This window comes from Alligator mississippiensis, chromosome 2 (genome assembly GCF_030867095.1).
Source record: "Alligator mississippiensis isolate rAllMis1 chromosome 2, rAllMis1, whole genome shotgun sequence".
In the NCBI taxonomy this organism is placed as follows: Eukaryota; Metazoa; Chordata; order Crocodylia; family Alligatoridae; genus Alligator; species Alligator mississippiensis.
Window position 1 is genome coordinate 297467136 of NC_081825.1, and position 21635 is coordinate 297488770.

At 48.1% G+C, this 21635-nt stretch overlaps 1 protein-coding gene across 1 annotated transcript in view; it reads left to right on the forward strand.

The window, feature by feature from the left end:
- PRKCH (protein kinase C eta) overlaps positions 1–21635 on the forward strand; it is a 175134-nt gene that overhangs the window by 67241 nt on the left and 86258 nt on the right. Inside the window, exons 3-5 of the mRNA XM_006261626.4 lie at positions 16910–17060; positions 18235–18269; positions 19456–19544. Of these exons, the coding sequence (XP_006261688.4) occupies positions 16910–17060; positions 18235–18269; positions 19456–19544 (275 nt within the window). The remainder of the gene's footprint in view (positions 1–16909; positions 17061–18234; positions 18270–19455; positions 19545–21635) is intronic.

Sequence of the window (21635 nt, forward strand, 5' to 3'; positions counted from 1 at the left end):
GGGTGCGGCTGCAGCAGCGACAGCAGCAGCCCTATGCAGAAGCTGCGTGCTGGCAGGCCCGGGGGAGGGGGGAGGAGCGAGGCGCGATAGGGTATGTTTGGGGCTGTGTGTACACGTGGACGTCTCACTCCCACTCTCGCGGGCAGAAAGGCTGGGTAAGCCACAATTTGTTGGTGGGCACCACAGGCCGGATGAAAGTGCTCCGCAGGCTGGATCCATCTCACGGGCCGTATTTTGCCCACCCCTGGCTTGTGTCAAATCAATAAACTAAACCGAGGGGGTCCACATCAGGGTTTGCATTGGCTTAGAAATAGATTTAAGTTAAACTTTTGGAGTTTCTTGGTGTAGACAAGGGCTACGCTGTAATCCCTCTCGTAGAACTGCCTACCCATCCTGCAGGTATGGTGGTTGCTACAACAAAGCACAGGCCTCAGGGCATCAGGAGGGAAGGAAAGTTCAGGATCTCTGCACCATTTGTTTTCCCAGGGATCCTACCCAGGCCCCAGCAGCCGTTGTTGTCTCCAGCCAGCCTCTCTATAAAAGGTGTCTTGCTTCCAGCACTACATAGTGTGCAGCCATGTAACGTATGAATGTTTTGAAACCAAGGGCACAGGGAAGTTTCTGGCACAAAGATAAATCGCAAGGCGGATGCCAGTTCTTTTGTTGTTTACCTTTATTTAATACTTAGTATATTTAAAAGCTTCACTTGCATTTAATAGAAAGGAAGAGCAAACATGAGGTTGTACAAGCGGGGTTTTTTGACCTACCTACAAGGAAATGATGCAGGTGGTAATGGGATGGGAGGAGGGGTGCAAATCAGTTTTCTCCTGTTTGCTGGTTAAGCATCTAATAATCATAAAATCATAGAAAATGAGGGTTGGAAGGGACCTCAGGAGGTCACATCTAGTCCAATCCCCTGCTCAATGCAGGACCATCTCCAACTAGATCATCTCAGCCAAAGCTTTGCCGAGCTGGGCATTAAAGACCTCCATGGATGGAGACTCCACCACTTCTGTAGGCAACTCATTCCAGTGTTTCGCCTTCCTCCTCATGAGTGAGTTTTTCCTAATATCCAACCTAAACCTCCCTTGCTGCTACTTGAGACCATTTCTGCTTGGTCTGTCATCTGCCCCCACTGAGAACAGTCCTGCTCCAATAATAATCTAATACTACTGATAACAAGTATTGTTGGTACTATTGGAACATGCCCAAAGTTGCAGAGGTCTGTGACCTAAGTGGGAGTAGACCCCATGTGCCAGGCCCCCTTCTAGTGCCCTCATTTATCTAGTTGCTCCAACCCTTGGACCGTTGGCGCCTCCTGCAGACTGAGGGTGGTACAGCTAAGGCAGTCAAGCAAGGCTGAGCAGCTGAGTTCAGCTCTGTCTGCAGCTTGTGGGGCTTCTAAGTCCATCCCTTTCCTCTGGGCCTCCATTTCCACTCTCTAAAAGGGGAATTATGCTAATAGCAGCCTTCAACTACCTGAGTGAAGGCAGTGAAAATGGTTAGAGGACCGGGGAATACGACTTATGAGGAGAGACTGAGGAACCGGGCTTATTTAGTCTGGAGAAGGAAAGACTGAAGGGGGATTTGATAACAGTCTTTAACTCCCTGAGGCGGGGTCCAAAGAGGATGGAGCTGGACTGTTCTCGGTGGCAGACAGAACAAGAAGCAATGGGCTCAAGGTGCAGCAAGGGAAGTTTAGGTTAGATATTACGAAAAACTTTCTCACTAGGAGGGTGGTGAAGCACTGGAACACGTTACCCAGAGAGGTGGGGGAATCTCCATTCTTGGAGGTTTTTAAGACCTGGCTAGACAAAGCCTTGGCTGGGATGATGTAGTTGGGGCTGGTCCTGCTTTGAGCAGGGTTTGGACTAGATGTGACCTCCTGAGGTCCCATCCAACTTCTCTGATTCTGTACTGTGCACCATTAGGGATGCTATGAGATGCATAGAGTAGTGATTTAGATGCTCTGGTGGTGGGGACTGTGCAAGTAACTCAGTGGAGTACTGATACCTCAGTGTTTTGCGTGAGGTGCTCAGCTCCTTACAGGATCAAGGCCTGAAGTTCCCATGAAATAAACCTTGGAAGTTTTAAAACAGCATCTCCAATAGGAGGCAAGACTCACAGATTAACAGGGGCAGTGTGTACAGTTGAAAAGTGTTGGGTGAGTTAATGAGAATAATTTCTATACATTGTTCCCCTCTTTATATGCACCATCTGGTATTTGAATGCACATTTATTAAACCTGCTTTGGAAGCATGTGGGATGAGTTTTCTGTAACCAAGTAGGCGTGTCCACACCCAAAACCACCTGTTCTGCATGGGGCAGTCCTCCCACTGGTATCCCACGCTGTTTTGCTGGCTACCTGGTCTGGCCTGTCTATCTCTACAGCTCTAGTGTTGTTGCCTTGATTAAGTACTAGTACACAAACCGGTGTTGTCCTTTGGGAGTCCAGCTCAAGGGGAGTTCCCAGATTTGTGTGTGATGCTCTTGGTTGATCTCGGAGTCTTTATTCAATATTCTCCCTGGTTTTGTGTTGTGATCGTGGACTTCAGTGGAGCATGCACAAGCTCAGGTCCACAAGTGAATATTAGCAAATACAGGGTAGGGGATGCAACCAGTACCAATGTGAATGCCATAATCAGGCCAAGGAGCTCAGGTTGGGCAGTAGAAACATGAAGGGCACAAAAAAACCTGTGAGTAAACTCAGCTACAATGGGGAGCTGGCCGCTGTGTCTGGTGGATATCCCATTGCTGGATACCCCATGCACCCACTACATCTTGTGGACTCCAGAACTGATCCTAAATTCCAGTATCTCAGTAACCCCATGACCACAGATGGTAGATCAGCCTGGATCACAGGCGGAGCCCCAAGCTGGGGGGAGAAACCCATTTCCAAGGAGCATGCTGTGACTGATGATAATACTGTGATGGGATATTCAGGCAACTTTAGTCACAGGTGCCATAAGGAGGTTGCCTTACAGCTCAACTTATCTCTGCCTCCTAGATGTAGAATCTGTGCTTCTTGTTGCTCAAAATGATGTCTGTGCCAGGGAACGTCCAAACCCTACATCCTTCTCTTATCCTAAATGTGCACTAAGCTTGCTGTGTCCTATCCTACACCCCTCCCTACCACTGGGCTTACTGTCCCTTTTCCAGCCTGGCCACCCCCCCACTGCTTTCTTCCAAGTTGGCAGAACAATGGGAGCTCATAAGGAGGTGGTTCTGAGTCCCAATTTCATTAATGTCTTCAGCTATGGGCTGGCATCTAGGATCCTGAAGTAATGGTGATACCGCATAGTGCCTTTGAAGCAACATCCCGATCCTCTTTGAGCTTTTTGGGGAAATCTGCATTTTGCAACACTGCTTTACGCTCATTGTCAGGTATTTAAACATGATGACTTCAGGCAGAGGGAATGCTCTAAGTTGGCACCAAGATTAGATGGCATCATGGGCTCTCTGGGCACTGCCCACATAGTTTGCATTTTCCTTCCACTTCTCCATCACCTCTGGGCACAGCATCCTGGCAGAAAGCAGTACGGCATGTCTCCCTGGTGTGCCTCCTTACCTCAGTCCTCTGCCTTTTGGGCATGTGAGTCAAGGGGGAATCCTCCAGCATGAGGACAGCCTGCAGAAATGCACAGGCAATTACTAACCTGCCTTTGCTGCATTCTCTTGCACTACCCAGCCCCAGCCCCACATACCCACCACTCATCTGGGATTCACCTTTTTACCCTTTCCTCAAACTGGCTCAACAGCCACCCCGTTAACACAGGCCCATGTGGCACCATCATGATAAAGAAGTGGGAGTGAGAGGATCAAGGGAATGGCAGGCATGTCGCAGACAGGTGCTGGGATGATGGAGGACGTGGTCTGGAAATGCAAACTTGTCTGCCCCCAACTGTTTTCATAGATTCATAGATGCTAGGGTCGGAAGGGACCTCAATAGATCATCGAGTCCGACCCCCTGCACAGGCAGGAAAGAGTGCTGGGTTTCATGTTTGATGTCCCTGGGGCTTTTCCCTCTGTGCGGCATTAAGAATGTCCCGTAACATATATATTTACTGCTCCTAGCATCTGTTTGGGTGCATTCATTATTATCTATTATGAAAATTGCTGAGAGTGTCTTTGCATTCATAGCTCTGAGTTCTGCCTACGTGCTCTGTCCCCCAATTTACATATGCGCTGCAGTAAAACCTCCTCGGAAAGTGCAGTAGAAACCACGAAGCATGCTAAAATTCTTGCACCGCGAGCCATGCATCTGGAGGCTGGTGCAGTAACTGTGATTAAAGCCTTTAAAAAAAATCAGGTGCTTTTTCACAAGCAGAAGCAAAGCATGTCCCTGCCTTGTGTCCCTGAGTAGGTGTAACATCTGTACTCATCCCCACCACCTGTTGAAAATGTTCAGCAAATCTGCCCACTTCTTCCTGCCTCTTAGGCAAGACAGAACAAGTGGCTATCATCAGTCTCCAGCTTTGACATCAGGCTCGTCCATCTACCTCTGCCTTCCAGACCCTTTCTGTTGGTCACATGTCTCTTGTGAGGGACACAGAATAGATAGAGGGGTCCAGTGCGATTTGGAAACTCACAGCAGACAAACCCGTTAATAATCTCACGTGCTCTGCCCAGCCGCATTGGCCTGGCTAAGCTGAAAACCACCCCGTGAAGCTGTTTCAGGGAAAGGTCTATAAGCAGACACTTCTCTGTCTCAGCCACCTCCTTCTCCAGTGCCCTTGTTATTCTGGTTCAGAGCGTGACCTTAGATAAGCTTGCAAAACTGTTCATGTTCCTCTCTGTGAAGATCATGGGATCATAGGAAAGTAGGGCTGGAAGGGACATCACGAGGTCTAGTCCAGCCCCCTGCTCAAGGCAGGAATCATCCCTGACTAAACCATCCCAGCCAAGTGTCTGTCTCAACCTGGTTTTGAAAGTTTCCAAGGATGAAGATTTCACAACTTGTCTAGATAGCCTGTTCCAATGCTTGACCACTCTCGTAGTTAGAAAGCTCCTCCTAATCTCCAACATAAATTTCCCCTGCTGAAGCTTGAGGCCATTGCTCCTAGTCTTGTCTCCAAGGCCCATCTCCATCTGCGCTATAATTGCCCTTTAGGTATCTGAAGACTGTTATCAAATACTCCCCCCACTGCTACAGTCTTCTCTCCTCCAAACTAAATAACCCTAGCTCTTTCAGCCTTTCTTCTCGTCTCGCAGGCCCCTCCTCATTTTTGTCGCTCATTTTTGTTTGCCAGTGGTCTCTTTGTGCTGTCTTAGCACTATGAAGAGCGAGGATGACAGGATGAAAGAGGAGGAATAATGGGAAATATTGAGTCTGACCCCAAACCACAGAATCCCGTTGCCTTTCTGGAGGAACCCCATGATGCGCAGCGCAAAGTTTCCCACGCGTGCATGCCGCACGGTCCTGGCGCTACCCACCACGCGATGTCTGACCAGAGTGCGGAGCGCTCGTGCTGAAATGTCACGGTGCCACGCGGCCACAATGGTACAAGGCAAAAATAGTTCATGGCAGGAATAACCATGCAGGGTGCACACGCTACTTGCACGACAGCAGCTGCTTATCGCTTCATGGAGACGGACTGAGCCTACAGCAAGTTTGAACCATAGTCGTGCTGTTCCTAGTAAACACGGGTAGCTCCCGATCTCATGCCATTGCTGCATTCAAGTGCCACCAGTGGTCCAGCCTGCATACTCCAAAGCCGTTGCTTGTCTTAGGATGTGGGTGATATGGGTTTGCTCATGAATGTGGGAAAGTTGCTGATGAATGGGAGCCAAGTGTAGCTCGTTTGCATTCGTTAACAATGGCAAGAGGCCTGAATGCCTTGCCTTGTGCGTAGAGCTCTGGGCCTTGCTGTGTTCGTCCTCACGGTGAGGCTGGGGCACCACATTTAGCGAGTTTTTAAGGCTGGCAATAATTCTTTACTGCACACGGGGGAGTTGCAAATAGCTTTCAGAGAGACGACTGTTTCTGTGGTTTTCTTTTCTTTCCCTTCATCTTCTGGATGAGGTAGTGTTTATATTTTAATTTATGTGTTCAGAGACTGAGCAGACGTTAGCAAGCTAATGCTCAGAGCACCCCCAGGAGGTGAATGGGCATGTGTTCCCAATCCTCAGGGTACAGGTGGGGAAACCTAGGCAGGGAACCGAGCTGTACAGCCAGTCAGCAGCAGAGCCAGGCTTATTGCTGTGTGCGACTTCATACCACGGGTGATATATTTGCCTCCACTGAAAAAACTTCAGCGGGGCAGAATTTCACCTCTTCTTGGGCAGCTCTCGGGGGATCCACAAGGACAAACTTCTCATGGAAATGAGTTTGCTGGTCAGAAACTTCCTGCTGATATCAACAGATCTGACCCGTCTTCCAATCTGCGTGCAAAACCTCGACTAACTTCAGAGAGTGAATAATAGCTAGATGAAACAGAAAGTCTCTTTTCAGTTCAAGTAGTTGAGTGAGTGCTTTATAATAAAGCCCTTGCTGAGATTTGAACCAGGAGTGTTTCTTCATACAGCAGATAACCTATAAAAGGAAGTTGAGTTTCAGAGGAAAGAAAAAAAAATTATAGCAGGAGCAGCTTGGCAAGCATCGTTGTGAGAAAACCGCTGCCCTTCTCTTCTGGAGATGGTGATGCCAGTGAATGATTAGAAAATTATGAAGTATCGCATTCCTGTCGAGACAAATTAAAGCGCCTAACTCTTTCCTTCTACCTTTGAACACTTGAGGCCACCTATAGGAAACAGAAGGTAGAAAAAAAATGCCAAATAGATCAGATAAAATGAGATAAACGCGCCAGAGTGCTCTTCATTGACGAGATAGGCTTGCTGCCAAGTGGAGGTTGCAGACGGGTTAGGTAGGCAAACAGAGTGAGAATCTCATTAATTGACAACTTCTTGCTCTTCCTTTGAGATTTGGTTGCTCGAATAAGGTAAATCTGGATCTTTACCTGTAGTGCACAATTACTGCACTAACACAAGCTTTTTCCTACTATATCTGCTCTGTTGCCATTACATTTCATTACAAGTAAGAGAACAGTAGTGGCTGCACCAGTGTTTCTCCTCTCTCCCTACCTAGGTAGTGGAGGAACTCAAATGTAGAAGGAATTGAGTATATACACCAAGAAGTGTTGGCAGGGATGGTTGTTGGAGTGTAAAAATAGAAAACTTTCAAGAAAATCAGTTATTTGCCCTTTACATTTCTTAGGTTACAATTATCTGATTAAAAGCCACTAGTCCTGATTTTGCAAAAGTGTCATCCCAGCGTGGTCCTGTACCAAGTGGAAACAGTCAAGAATTCACTGGTTGAATGTTGGCAGACAAGGGTCTTTCGGCAGATGTGATGTTGCATGACGAATAGATCCAAAGAGGTGACTGCACAACGAATAGGTCCAGGGAGGTGATACTTCCCCTCTATCAGGCGCTGGTCAGACCGCAGTTGGAGTACTGCGTGCAATTCTGGGCGCCGCAATTCAAGAGGGATGCGGATAACCTGGAGAGGGTCCAGAGAAGGGCCACTCGTATGGTTAAGGGCCTGCAGACCAAGCCCTACGAGGAGAGACTAGAGAACCTGGACCTTTTCAGCCTCCGCAAGAGAAGGTTGAAAGGCGACCTTGTGGCTGCCTTTAAGTTCATCACGGGGGCACAGAAGGGAATTGGTGAGTATTTATTCACCAACGCGCCCCCGGGGGTTACAAGAAATAATGGCCACAAGCTAGCAGAGAGCAGATTTAGACTGGACATTAGGAAGAACTTCTTCACAGTTCGAGTGGCCAAGGTCTGGAACGGGCTCCCAAGGGAGGTGGTGCTCTCCCCTACCCTGGGGGTCTTCAAGAGGAGGTTAGATAGGCATCTAGCTGGGGTCATCTGGACCCAGCACTCTTTCCTGCCTATGCAGGGGGTTGGACTCAATGATCTATTGAGGTCCCTTCTGACCCTAACATCTATGAATCTTTTGTTAGACCAGCTGAGTAGTTGGAAAAAAGGTCTTATAGCAAGCTTTCAGGTGCAATCGCCCTTCTTCGGGCAGAAGAAGTCGTTGCTGTTCTGAGACTCCAAGAAATGAGAAAAGCTAACAGTGTAACAAAAAACCCAGCTTGTTGAATGTCTAAACCTAGTGATTGCTGTTAAAAAGTAAAATGTTAGCATCAGCGTATGCTCTTATTTATAAAATTATTATATTTTCCGTATTTTTATATCTAACTGTATTCTCCAGTTGACTAAAGTTTAAGGAGAAGTCAAATTGCATTCTGGATTGGCCTTAAGCCTACAGTACAGTAACACTTCATTCATCTGAAACACAGGGGACCAGAAAATACCAACTTTGAAGTAAATAGGTTTGAAATTACCTGTACCAATAGTGATTTGCATGTATGCAAAGTATTATGGGTACATACAGGCTTAGTTCATCCATGGAGGGCCTTCCCAACTGATAAGAACAAAGTAAGGAGTTATCCCAGTGACTAATTAAGCAGATTTCATGGTATGTAGCACAAGGAGTTTCTAATGTAGACCAGCAGCAGTTGGTACATGAAAAACTTCTACTCCACTGCCCCTATATTATAAGGTTACAGTTGGATAGCATGTTTACGCCATAACTTTCACATGCCCTTTTCCTTATAGGAATCTTCTCCAGTGCTGTGTTAAGTTTGTGAAGCCTGAGCTAAGAGGTCTCTTCCCCCAACAACCCTTTTGCTTTGGCAATTAGGCTATAAAAGGATTAGGCTTCCAGCACTCTTTTTGTTTAAGAAAGCCTTTATAATGAGATTTTTGTTGTCAGTGAGTGTTTTCCTACTTAGACCATAAACACCTTGGTTTAGCCAATATTTTGGATACATAGAGAATCATAGAGAGGTTGGGCCAGAAGGGTCCTCCGTAGGTCATCTAGTCCAACCCCCGGACTAAGGCAAAATCATCCCTATCCAAACCATCCTGTTCAAATCCAGAATCTAAACTCTTTGTAAAAATAAGCCTTCAGATCCCTCCTTCAAACTCCCTTTTGCTCTGATGCTTGCAAGAAGTTTGTCGATAGGCAGCTGGCATGTGAGAACTGCCTGCCATGCTCACTATTATTTCATAGACATTAGGGCTGGAAGGGACCTTGGAAGATCATATAATATAATAATATAGTAAATAGTGTGTAATATAGTAAACCACAACTTGTATTAACATAGCACTGTAGGGCTCTAGCCATGGAGCAGCACTGACTTACCTCTCATTATCATTTACCTTTCATCATCGTAATCATGGATCAAAGTTTTATTTCACTGGCATTAGGCTCTTTTACTTGATCACGTCCTTTTGCTTTACCTGTAGGGTAAAATTCAGTGGATGAATGTGCAGGAAGAACAGCCAGACACTGTAGAAACGTTCATGTATCAGAATGTCCCTACGTAAACCTTTGTGAGCCCAGCATCAGCATAGCAGTAGGTACCATACCGGTGAGATGGCTTTCTGGAGATGAGCTCTGGAAGCCTTTGATTCATTGTCTAATTCTGCAGATTCATTCTGTACAGCCATCAGATTTAAACCTGCTGCTCTGGTGGGGGGCATTTTTTCTCTTGATTGGTGTATTTATAGAATCAAGATCAAAGGGTCGCCGAGTAAGGAAATATATTCAACACACAGCGATCAGGAAATTCATTCCTTTGCCCTCTCAGCAGAGGCAGAGTTAATCTCATCATCTTGCATTAATGGAGGAGCGTGGCGTGCCGGAAGGAGCAATCAATAGCAAATAAATGATGTGGTTTGAAGAAAAGCCGAATGTTTGAAAATGCGCTGCCTTATGGAGGGGGGACGTGATCTCTCTCAGCTACAGAACTTTCTTGATTCAAGACTTAAACACCTAAAACCGGGAAGGAAATAAAAAAAACCTTCCGCTACAAAGCCATTTAGACAGACTTAATCTAGTAAGGCAGGTATGTTGGTCTGATTATGCTGCCGTGCGGGTGAACAGCATCCCATTGCCTAGAGAAGTCCTCTAATGACTTTGTGGTCTGTTTATTGTCTTCTCCCTCGGCAGGCATAATTTCCTCTGGATGGATGTGTATTTTGCACATGTGGAGAGAGCGAAAAGGGAAATGACTCCTTCGTGTGCAGCTTGGGACTTACTTTTACAACGAGCAAACACAGTAAACACCGTGTTATTATAGGAGGCCAAATTTATCCTTCAGCGTGGGACAGGCAACTCCCTTGGCCTGTATTGGGGAGTTGCTTGCAGCAATGTCAGTGGTTGAACCATATGAGGAGCAGCAGAACCAGAAACGAGAATGTGTGCGCTAGAGCAGGGGCAGGCAATTATTTCGGCTAAAGGGCCGCTTAACGAGCGTGTGGTGAGCTGTTGAGGGCCACAAGGGTAGCCCTGCTCCTGGATAGGTGCCTCCCCCACCCCCCGGTCACCACCTTGGGGACGGAAGTCCTGCTTCCTAATGTCCCCTTGCCCATAGAAGTACTCCTTTTGCAAAGGGCGATTGCCATCTTGAAACTAGGAGTAAAAAATTATCAAAAATCAAACACTGACAATGTCATTCCATCCAGGAAGAGCACACACCAACTGCTGAAACTTCCTTAGCCTGACGAAGGGTTTTTGAACCCGAAAGCTTGCTTAATAACTATTCTCCAACCATTTGGGTTGGTCTAATAAAAGATATCAAATTCACCCAAGGAACCTTGTCAAACATTGACAATAACATTTTAATTTATTTTTTTTAAATAATGTCCTGATTTGTGTGTATTTGCACTGTGTATATAGAGGCAATTGCATAATAGATCAAAATGAAGTCTTAATCTTGTATATTGTTGGGGGGGTGTGGGGGTGTAGGGTTTGTGGGGGGTTGTGGGGTATGTGGAGGGGGAGGCTGGCTGGGGGTATGTGTGGGGAGGTGGGTGTGGGGTGTGTGATTGTGTATGTAGGAGGGTGTGGTTATGGTGTTTGTGGGGGTGGGTTTGAGGGTATGGTGAGGTGTGCATGGGAACCCCCCACACATGCTCCCCTGAGCCGGTCAGCACCCACCCCACAACAGCGCGGTGCCTTCCCATCACTGCCAACAGCACACAGCCCCAGCCCTGCCCCATAGATTCATAGATGTTAGGGTCCGAAGGGACCTCAATAGATCATCGAGTCCGACCCCCATGCCCGCTCCAGACTCACCCTGGCTTCCCATGGCACATCCTGCTGCCCCTAGGCATACAGTGGGGATGGGGTGGCTCTGCAGCTGGACTGTCTTTCTAGGCAGCCTATATTGGCATCTGCTCTGCCCTGTGTCTGTTCTACACTGCCACCGCTGCCCTGCTGGGCAGCCCAGAGGCACTGGTGACAGTGGCAGAGACGCAGGGCAGCCCAGCACAGGCTCCAGGCAGCTGCAGCAGGAAGCACCTGGCAGCAGCAAGAGGGAGGGCTGCTGCTGGCCCCAGCCCTGTGGTACTGGTGAGGGCCTTCCTGCCCTGCCCTGTGGTTGCTCCAGATTTGCCTGCCCAGGCTTAGCAACAATAGCATAAACATTGGCCGGTCAGAAACTACCTCCGGGCAGGGGAAAAGGGCCCTGCCTCCTTCTGCAGGCCAGATTTGGCCCGCGGGCCATATTTGGCCCACCCCTGTGCTATAGTCTAGAGTTGTGGTGTTTTCCCTGCTGAAGATTGTTACTTTTGTACTTTGCTTGGTAAAACATCTTTCTCAGGTGGAGCAAATACAGGATCCTGTGCCAAAGTAGCCAGAATACAATAAGTGTTTTCCTTTTTAATTCTTGCACCTTACTTATACCTTGTGACATTAAAAATTGTTGACAACCAGGGCAACTACACCAACTCATGATGTCAAGACTTTTATGCCAAGTTACTCTTCCCCTGGCCAGCCTTTGGCAGAGTGCTGTTAGGAATAGGTAAGCAGATGCAATGGTTATGTGCTGGGCTGGACATGTTGGTTGAGAGTAGGTGGTGAGGAAAAGGGACTTTGACCTGGAAGGGAAAATTCAGGCATTCCCTAGTCTAATAAATAATTTGGAGTCCGATTTCAGAGGTGCTGAGCACCCACAGTTCTATATGAGGTCAATAGGAGCAGTAGAAGCTGAGGCCCTATACAACTAGGACTGTATTGTAGTGTGTGTGTGTGTGTACAATAAAACCCATCAGGAGTTATCCTGGCCCCATTCAAGTCAGAAAAATGTTGCCGTTGACTTGAGCAGAATCAGGATTTCACCCATTATGTTAATAATATTTACGTTCTGACTAATACACTTTAAACCGGGGGGAGGGGGGAGGGGAAATATGGCCCATGGGCTGGATCTGGCCCCCCAACTGGTTGTATGCGACGCAGAGGTGGGTGGCCACAAAGTCATAGGATCCGTCCTGTAAGGAGCTGGCGGTTCCGGCTGCTGCATCGTGCTGGGTGGGAGAGCATGTCAGGGCCCCGTCCCATCCCATCCCATCCACAGCTGACACCAGTTCCTGCTCTGCATGCCAGAAGCAGTGCCAGGTGCATGCTGGCATCAGCTGTGGATGCTGCCTGCAGATTCCCGCCAAGGATTGGGGCAGCTGCCTGGGATCACAGCTGATACGCTGCTGCAGCAGCATTACCGGTGCACCTGGGAGGATGCCTTAATCCTCAAGGGGAAGCTTCCACCTGTATCTGCAGGTGATGCGCCCACCTGGTGCTGTTTCCAGCTGCAGGGCCATGCTCCAGGTGTGGGACACTTGGGGGGGCAAAGGGGAGTGGGTGAAGAGGGAGACAGAGACAGAGTTAGGCAGCCCTACCCATGATGCGTGGCAGTGGCCGGTGCTGCATGCCAGGCAAAAGTAGGACCTGGCAGCGAGCGTGCTCGCCACTTCTGGCGCCCTTCTGGCTGCGGCTTCCCAGAGCCCACCTCAGGGCTGCCCTCCAGCTCCTCCCTGCTGCCACCACTGCCTGGGGCAGCCGGGAGGTGGGGTGGGGCAACAGCAGCTGGGAGGAGCCGCAGGGCAGCCCTGGCATGGGCAATCGCAGCCCGAAGGGCCCCAGAAGTGGTGAGCACGCCTGCTGCCACCTCCTGCTCTTGCCTGGCACCCAGCACCAGCCGCTGCCACTCATCATGGGCAAAGCTGCCTCTCTTTGTCTCCCTCTTCCCCTTCCCTCCTCCCCCTCAACTGTCCCACATCTATAGCATGGCCCTGCTCCAGGCAGGTGCTGACATCAGCTGCGGATGCAGGTGGCCGCTTCTCCCTAGGGATCGGGGGATCTGCCCGAGCCCCTCCTTGGGGTAGAGGGTGGACCAGAGGCTGAAGCTGCCACCCCATCTCCCCCACCCACAGCCCCATTCCCCGTAGGGAGGTTTAGTGAGTTGTTGGTGGGGGGGGCGGTGCAGGGTGCTGACCCAGCCTGTGACAGCTCCCCAAAACTCCCTACGTGGCCCACAGACCCAAATAATTGCCCACCCCTGCTTTACACTAACATATTTGCAGGTGAAAATCAACAGAAAAATATGCAGTGTTTGGGAGATGAGGTACTGTAATGCAGTAGGGCATTAGCAAAGCATGTGAAGTCTGAGGAACATTTTAAATAAAAATGGGGCGGACAACACAGACAGAAAATGCAAAGTCTCTTAATGAAAAGTATGTGCAGCACCCAGTAGTACCATTCCCTATGCAATCTAAATGCCAGGCAAATTTCAGTCACGTGCACAAAATGCAGCGACACTTTGGATCAGCAAGTGGGATGGTGTTTTGCAGAAAAGCTAAGAGCTTGGAGCTATTCATCTTACCTGAACTAAGACGCTTAATGTGCAGGCTCCATAATACCCAGGCATGCTGAAAAATGCACAGCTGAGTCCCACCAACCTGCTCCATGAACCTTCTCAACATACTTATGTCCCTTTTTTGCAAAGAGTTTGTTTGCTCCTCACTGCAGATGGGAGACGAGGGCCTGTCGTTGCTCCCCAGGTGGGATGGCTCACAGGAGTACTTACTTGTTGCAAATCCACGAGGGGTGCCAGAAGAAAATAGGACGGTCCCATACTGCTTCAGGTCTGTTTGGTCAATGGGAGTGGTAGAATGTAAAGGTCAGGATCTGCTGGATTTCCCAGCTGAGAAAAAGCCATTTTACTGTGATCTGAATAATTGGACATTTGCAGACATTACAGTTTTCCCTCTCTCCGGCTTCCAGTACTCAGGAATTGCACTGCAAGGGCTGAAATCCTGATGCAGGATACTGTCTTCTTTGGAATTTGGGGATCAGACTCAAGAAAGTACCGCGCTATGGGCTTAAAGGGGGAGGAAAGTGGATACACTATTAAATGTAAAGGTGGCAAATTAAAAACGATAAAAGGAAATCTTGTTCTTACAAAACACGGTTAACCTGCAGAACCCTTGGCCACATGAAATCACTGGCGACAAGAATTTAGCAAGGCTCGGAAAGGGAGTTGGATTGTTGTATAAGTAGTGCGAATCTCTAGAGTTGTGCTAGTTAAGGATGATAAGATGTTCAGAAAAGATATTAAACCACATGCTTCAGGGCTCAGACCAAGTTATGACTATCAGAGGGAAGGATGAGATCTCGTGTGGGCAGCAAATTCTCCCGTAGCTCTGGACCTCGGGGGGCTTGCATCTTTCTCTGAGATGGCCACCTCATGCCAAGAGGATTCAGGACAAGGCAGGTGAGGCTCTGATCCCCTCCGGCAAGTCCTGTGACCTTTTGCTAAATCCCATGGACTTCCACGGGAACTGAGCACATGCTTAAATGCATTCCCAAATAGGGATGCCTGCCCCAGTGGGAGTCTTTCTGAGCACGATCCTTGATGATTAGCTGGAAGATTGGCTTTTAATGGACTTCGTACACGTACCTTTGTCCTCTCTGACACGCTGGAAATCCAGTGTGTCAGAGCAGACTCGGTTAATCGAGCACTCAAATTGATGTGCCCAGGGCTGCCTCGCATGCGTTTGTATAAACAGCTAAATGCACGTCAGCATGCAGAAAACGGCAGTGGTGCACTTTTGAACTAAAACACCTTCAATATGTTTTCATTCAAAAGCACGCCACCACTTTTTTCCAAGCGCTGATGCACATTTTGCCATTTATACAAAACACATGTTCCGCAGTGCTGGGTGCTCTTAAACGTGCCCGGCGCTGCAGCACATGCATGCGTACAAATGCCCAAGCGCTTAGATCATCCCTTTCACATCGCCATCTTCTCTAACAGGTAGGTTTGGCTTCTGTAGTGCTTTCATTTTTGTAAGGAAACATGAACCATCTTTAAAGATGAGCAGAGCTCAGCGTCCTAGTTGTGTCATCAGCTATGACATTTCCAGCTTGTGCAGCTGAAAGGAAGCATGTGCTCAAAGAGGTTGGAGGATCCAGCAGGAAATTGCCTGAGCTTTGCTGAAGCCTGTACAGTGCAAATGCAGAGCGACTAGAGTGCATCAGACAGTTTGCATCCCTTTGAAGTGGTTGAGCATGGCACTGATACTGGGGCTTTCTCTGTCTCAGAAGGGAACGTGCAGCCTGCTTGCGATGTGTTACGTTTTCCCTGCAAGCCTCGATCGAGTTGGCAGCATTTCTCTCTTTTCCGAAAGGATAGTTTGGGGGGAGAGAGGAGACAGAGCTGATCAAAAAATGGCAAATTTTTTCCTCCTGTTCTTATCGGGGACAGTGTGAATAGCTGTGCGTGCAGTTGTCATCCCGTGAGGTGGTGTTGATGATAAGCTAACCGGAGAAAGAGCATGATCAGCCATGAATAAATCTTGCATATCTTTAGTCTCCAGAGTTGTCACTGTGCACGCAAAAGGCATCCAAAACTTCAGAGCAGCAGCTGTCATGGATGTTGTGTCCAGGCCCCAAAACCTGGGCTTGGAGTTTTGTGCGGAGGGGTCCTCGTACACCAGGGGTGGGCAATTATTTCGGGTGGAGGGCCGCTTACTGAGTCTTCGCAAGCCATCGAGGGCTGCATGACAGGCAGCCAGGAGCAGATAAATATTAATTTTCTAAATTTTTTAGGGGCCCGCGGGCTGGATAGAATGGCCTGGTGTGCCACATCTGGCCCATGGGCTGTGTTTTGCCGAGCCTTCTCATGCACACTCATACGCACACACTTGCGCGTACAAGCACGGATACAGTTGAGCCCGTCCGATTCTACCCAGCAGGAGGTAGCAGTGCCCGGGTGCACTAGTCATTGCAGCACGTGCTTCGGTTACTCGATCCAAACTTATGTCCTGCGGGGCTTTGATCTGAGATGTTCAGCACGCTTCCAGCTGGTTGCTATCGGGGTCGCACTGTATAGCAGAAGAGGCGTTTTGTTTTGCTATTTTTTATATCAGGTATCCATTAATGGGCATGAATGGCCTCGCTCCATTTAGACAGCGAGCCTTTTCTTTGAAAATGACTCAATTCACTGTTTTGCATTACTTTATTTAACCTTGCAGGGATATGGTATGCACAGAAACTTGAGCAAACATTTGAAAAAGAGCTGCTGATTTGGAGTCGTCAAGCTTTTGAACGCTTGAACTGAGTTCATTCCAGGGGGTTTAATTTTCAGCAAGGGCTAAATATCAGCCTCCAGAAAATCAGTCCCCTTTAAAAACAGGGTGCCGTCAGGTTGGGCACTCATAAGTGAAGACACCCAAACCAGTGATAATGTGGGCACCCATAAATGGAGATACCCAAACCACTGAAAAGGTAGCCCTTAGCCTTTTGGTTGCTACTTAAAAGGGAAAATCCTCAAATGCAATGCCTCGGTATAGCGTGAGGCTACCAACAGTCTCATGATCAGTGTTCATCAAGCAACGCGCCCAGTATTTTCATTGGTCTCGGCCTCCGCTTTTCCCTTTCTTCAGTGTGGCTTTAATGTTAATGTTTTGTATCACGGAGATATTAAGAATTGTCCCTCTTGGTAAGGGTGATTACAGATTAATTTTTACACCATGCCTTTTTTCCCCCATACAGAAACCCTCCAGAGGGAGAGGATCTTTAAGCACTTCACCCGCAAACGCCAGAGGGCTATGCGGAGGCGAGTGCACCAGATCAACGGGCACAAATTCATGGCAACGTATTTGCGACAACCCACGTACTGCTCACATTGCAGAGAGTTCATCTGGTAAGAGCGGCTAAAAACTCCGGCGATTTTTGCTGTCCTCCTGCCTTGCTTCCCCCTCTGCATGCCCTTTAGCAAGCAAATCCCAGCACAGTGCTTTACAGATGTCAGGTAAATGGCGTCCCTTGGCTTTGCATGGCATGCCCTGCACGGTTTAGAGTATTGACTCTCAACCTGGGTTCCACAGCACCCCGGGATGCCTTGACATCTTTTCCAGGATGCTGCAGGGTACCATGCTATGTGAGCACTGTTAGATGTGCAAACATGATTCACCAGATAAACCCAGAGATTTCAAATAATCCCTAGCGTCCAAACCATTCTGACCTGTTGTGGTCTGAGTTTTTTGTAAAAGAAGAATCACTCTAGTTTTTTTTTTCTGTTGTCAAAAAACGAGTGAAAACTAAGAGCTGGCATTTTCCCAGGGGGAGTAAGTCTAACAAGAGGTGCCTTGAGTCTAAGGAGCTTGAGAACCACTGGCTCTGTTATCCGCTTCCCAGAGCCTTTGCCTCTGTAGTGTGGCCGGCACAGCTGTGTCGGCAGAGCCCTCTCGTGGAGACACGTTGTCAGTGGCAAGTGGTTTTCCTGCTGGCTTGGCTGCTCCACCTCTCCAAAGAGCACAAGCTGCACTGCCAGGACCTCTTTTGTTAGCACCGCTGGAGTGGCCGCACTGGCAGGAGAGCATGATCTTCACATAGCCCTTGCGATAGAGCTCAGCCAGCAGAAAGGTATGGTCCAGCCTTAAGAAATCCACAGGGCGACTCTGGACAGCAACTCATTTGAGGGCGATTGGCATGGATCTGAATGCAGGAGGAAGAGTAGGTGGCCTGGAGTTAACTGATGGAGCGGCTGCTAGAAGCGTGGGAAGTGGCAGCGGTGATTATAGGTGCATACGTTCTGGCTGAGCAAGGAGTCCCTATGTGGAGCGGACTGACAACAAAGTGCTGAAGAACGCAGAGTAAGATGATAACACACAGAGAGATGTGCTTTTTGGCTCCTTACCCAGCTTGCTGAAGCCCTTGATATCACTTAGTTATGTGACCTGGGCTGTGGCAGGAGCGCTGGCTGTTCCCGTGGCGTGGGTTCCTCTTGCCTTTCCAGCCTGCTCTCTTGATCCTTTTTCTGCACTGTTTTCATGGGGTTCTGAGTCACGCTCCTCGTTCTGTTTTGTTTTGCACAGGGGAGTGTTTGGGAAGCAAGGATACCAGTGCCAAGGTAAAGTGCTCAGCCCCGTGCGCTGTACAGACCGCGTGCCCTCGCAGAGCTGCTTCTCCTGGCAGCCGGGGCACGCAGCCCGCGCCGTCTCTGACGCTGCTACTCGTGCTGCCCGTGAGCCAGCTGAGGAGAGGTGCCTTTGCCCTCCAGCGAGCTGTCGTGTGTGCATGCATGCACTCATGCAGGTCCAGCCCTGCAGCGTGCCCCATCCTGCATTCAGCTCCGGCAGGGTGGATTTCTGCAGCCACGCTGTGCCCCACTGAAGCCATCGGAGCTCCTTCTGTAAGATCAGGGCCTGTGCCACCCCAGCAACACCCTCTTCCATCATGGAAATGCAGTCTCTAGGCCTCTACCATGCTATACTACTAGGATGGCTTCCCTCTTTTCCTCTCTGCCCCCTCCCTCCCCCACCACACACACATTTCACCTGTGTTGTTAAACCAGTTGGAGGTGGAGAAATGACTCTGAAGGGAAGCTTTGTGGTATGCCCCAGTATTTCTGCCTAATGCAAAGTAACTGGTTTGCCTGAATGGGAGTACAGATTTATATGAGGGTGGGGGTTTGCATGTAATGAATACTCATCAGTTAGTCCTGACCTCTTCCTTTCCCTCCTGCCTTGGCACTACAGTGCTGTGTAACGTGCCTGAGTGGCTTCCTACATGACTGCTCTCCGAATAAGCTTCATCGAGCAGCCTGGCTTGCCTGAGGCATAGTAGGACATCGGTGTCTTTCTATTAAATTGCATGTGAACGGGGATGTTTTCCCATCCAACTTCAGCTAAAATAAAGGTTTTGCTTATCAATAAGCCCTGGTGAGTGCCAGCCTGTTTAAGCCACGAGTGGACCTGAATGGAGATCTGTAATACTGTACGTTCACTCGTGGGATACGCTTGCAAACATCACTTCCTAGTGCTACTTTCCTGGACAGTGGCCACTAATTTAGTAATTTTTAAGGGCACTGGCATTTCTCTCTGTAGTTCTGATATTTATATAGGCCAGCGTTTTAAAGACTACCCAGAAAACTTGGTGCCCAAATTCTTAGGGTGATTATCCCTTTAAAAATCACCAGCCCAGACTTCCTTTTCTGTGTATGTTGTTCCATTGCTTGCTAATGATTTACACTTCCAGCTTATTGCCTGATAAATGGAGTCATTGGTCATGTCCAGCATGCTGCTTCTCTTTCCTAGTATGCACCTGTGTTGTACACAAGCGTTGCCACCATCTAATTGTTACAGCTTGCACGTGCCAGAGTAATACTAGCAAGTCAGACAACAAGGTAAAGTTATTTGGACCATAATACTTCTTGAATCAAGGGTGGATGGGGGATAGTGGTTACGGTATAACAGATTTTACTGTGCTTAGGTTTATTATTGTCCATACATTTTAGGGCTAGAAGGAACTATTGGACCATTTAGTACTCTGCTGTGATCTCCTGCACCACGTAGATCATGACCTTTCATTCAGTCCCTCCTCTGTTAAGCCCAGCACTTTGTGTTGCACTAAATGGAAATCCAGGCCTCACTTCAGACTTGTGCCAAAGGCTGCTCCCACTTGACCTAGATGTGAACAAGCATCTGGTTGTCTGGGCTAGGGAGTGGCTGGGTGCAATGCTAGGTGAATCCTTCCCCTGCGTGGTGCTGGCTGCAGACACTGATATGCCTTAACCCAGGGGTGGGCAAAATGCGGCCCAGGGGCCGGATGCAGCTCACCAGGCCATTCTGTCCGGCCTGCAGGACTCCTAGAAAATTTAGCAAATTAATATTTATCTGCCCTGGGCTGCCTGTCATGCAGCCCTCAATGGCTTGCCAAAACCCAGTAAGCCGCCCTCTGCCCGAAATAATTGCCTGCCCCTGCCTTAACCACATTGAGCCATGGTGGCTCCAGGCTTGGGTGGGCCTGTGACACTTGGAAGGCATATCTTCATAAGGCATCTTTCTTGAGTATGCACCTCTTCCCATGGTGGTTGGTGCTAGTATTTACACACCTTCACTGTTACAATTGGCACCTGATTTCCAATTCAGATTTCTCCAAGTTGCCATTTGAAGAGGCTCGCTGTCATTATTGTGTTGAACTGATACACGCCTGTATTGTCCCCTGTTTGGCAAGGAATCATTTTAAAAGCCTAGACCAACAGTAATATCCAACTACGGATTTCCCTTCTATTTTTCTCCATCAGTTCCTTTAGCGCTCATTTTTCTCCCCTAGGAAACCACGTGTAACTCTAACCAAGTCATCCATTAAACTTCTGTTTCCTTATTGCTTCCTTTGTCTTTATTTTTTCAGTTCGCTTGGTACCGCATTGGGTGAGGATGTTACCATTTTGTACATTGTGTGGCCCATTCCTAAAACTGGATGATATACTTGATTTTGGCCAAAAAAATGTATCAGTTGAGAACCAAAATCTATTGAGGAATATTACCAGTGGTAAAGTAAAGCTCCACCCTAAATCTGGTATCTCAACCAGTTTTCTTCCTTCCAATACATGAAAACGGGCTGTCACTTAATTTTTTTTTTTACTGGTACGGTTGATAAGTCTATTAAAATGACTCGTGGCCAAACAGGGGGCAAAATTAGCCAGCACCTTTAACACCAGAACAGTAGTGAATCTCTCCAGAGAGCAGTTAAGGGGCAGTAAAAGAGCTAAGCGTCTTCAAAAGGAGACAGAGTTCAAGAAGCACGACTGACCCCGAAACCCATTGTATCTATTGTTACTAAAACTGGATTCACCTCTCAATAAATTAGAGTGGGCTGTAAGCTAGGGCGGTGTTCCTCAGCCTACCCAGCATGTTCCAAAATGGGCTGATTTTGCATTTGTGATCAAAATAATTCACAATGTAAAAGATGATAATAACTGCTTATATTTGGGGGGAGGCGGAGGGAGACAGAAGCAGGGGACAGAGCGAAACCTGAAAAGTTAATGATGGAAAGCAGAGGTAGGGAAAGAGAATGAAGAGTTTGGGGGGTCCTGGGAAATTCGATGCTGTTTTTAAAGCAATATAGACATTTGGTTTAAAAAAAAAACACTTTTGTTTTTGCAAAACAAATGAATTGTTTTTAGTGCTGCTCGATTAGTAGCAAGCGGGCATTTGTTCCTGTAGCAAGCAGTAATTTGTCATTAGCGCTTTTATGTCTTGATGGGTTTGTGATCTGGTCTTAATAAGAATACAGAATCAGCTAACCTGTCCTTTGTCAAATCATCTTTGCTCTACCCAAAGCGCATGACAAAGTCAACCAATCAGTCTAATTGCATATTAGATTTCAGTCCGGGACCAGGCCTCATCATTCATAAACTTTCAGGGTGGTGGAAGCTGGAGGTGGCATTTTTAGAGCTGACCTTTTTTCAGAAGGCAGGGTCATCTCTACACCT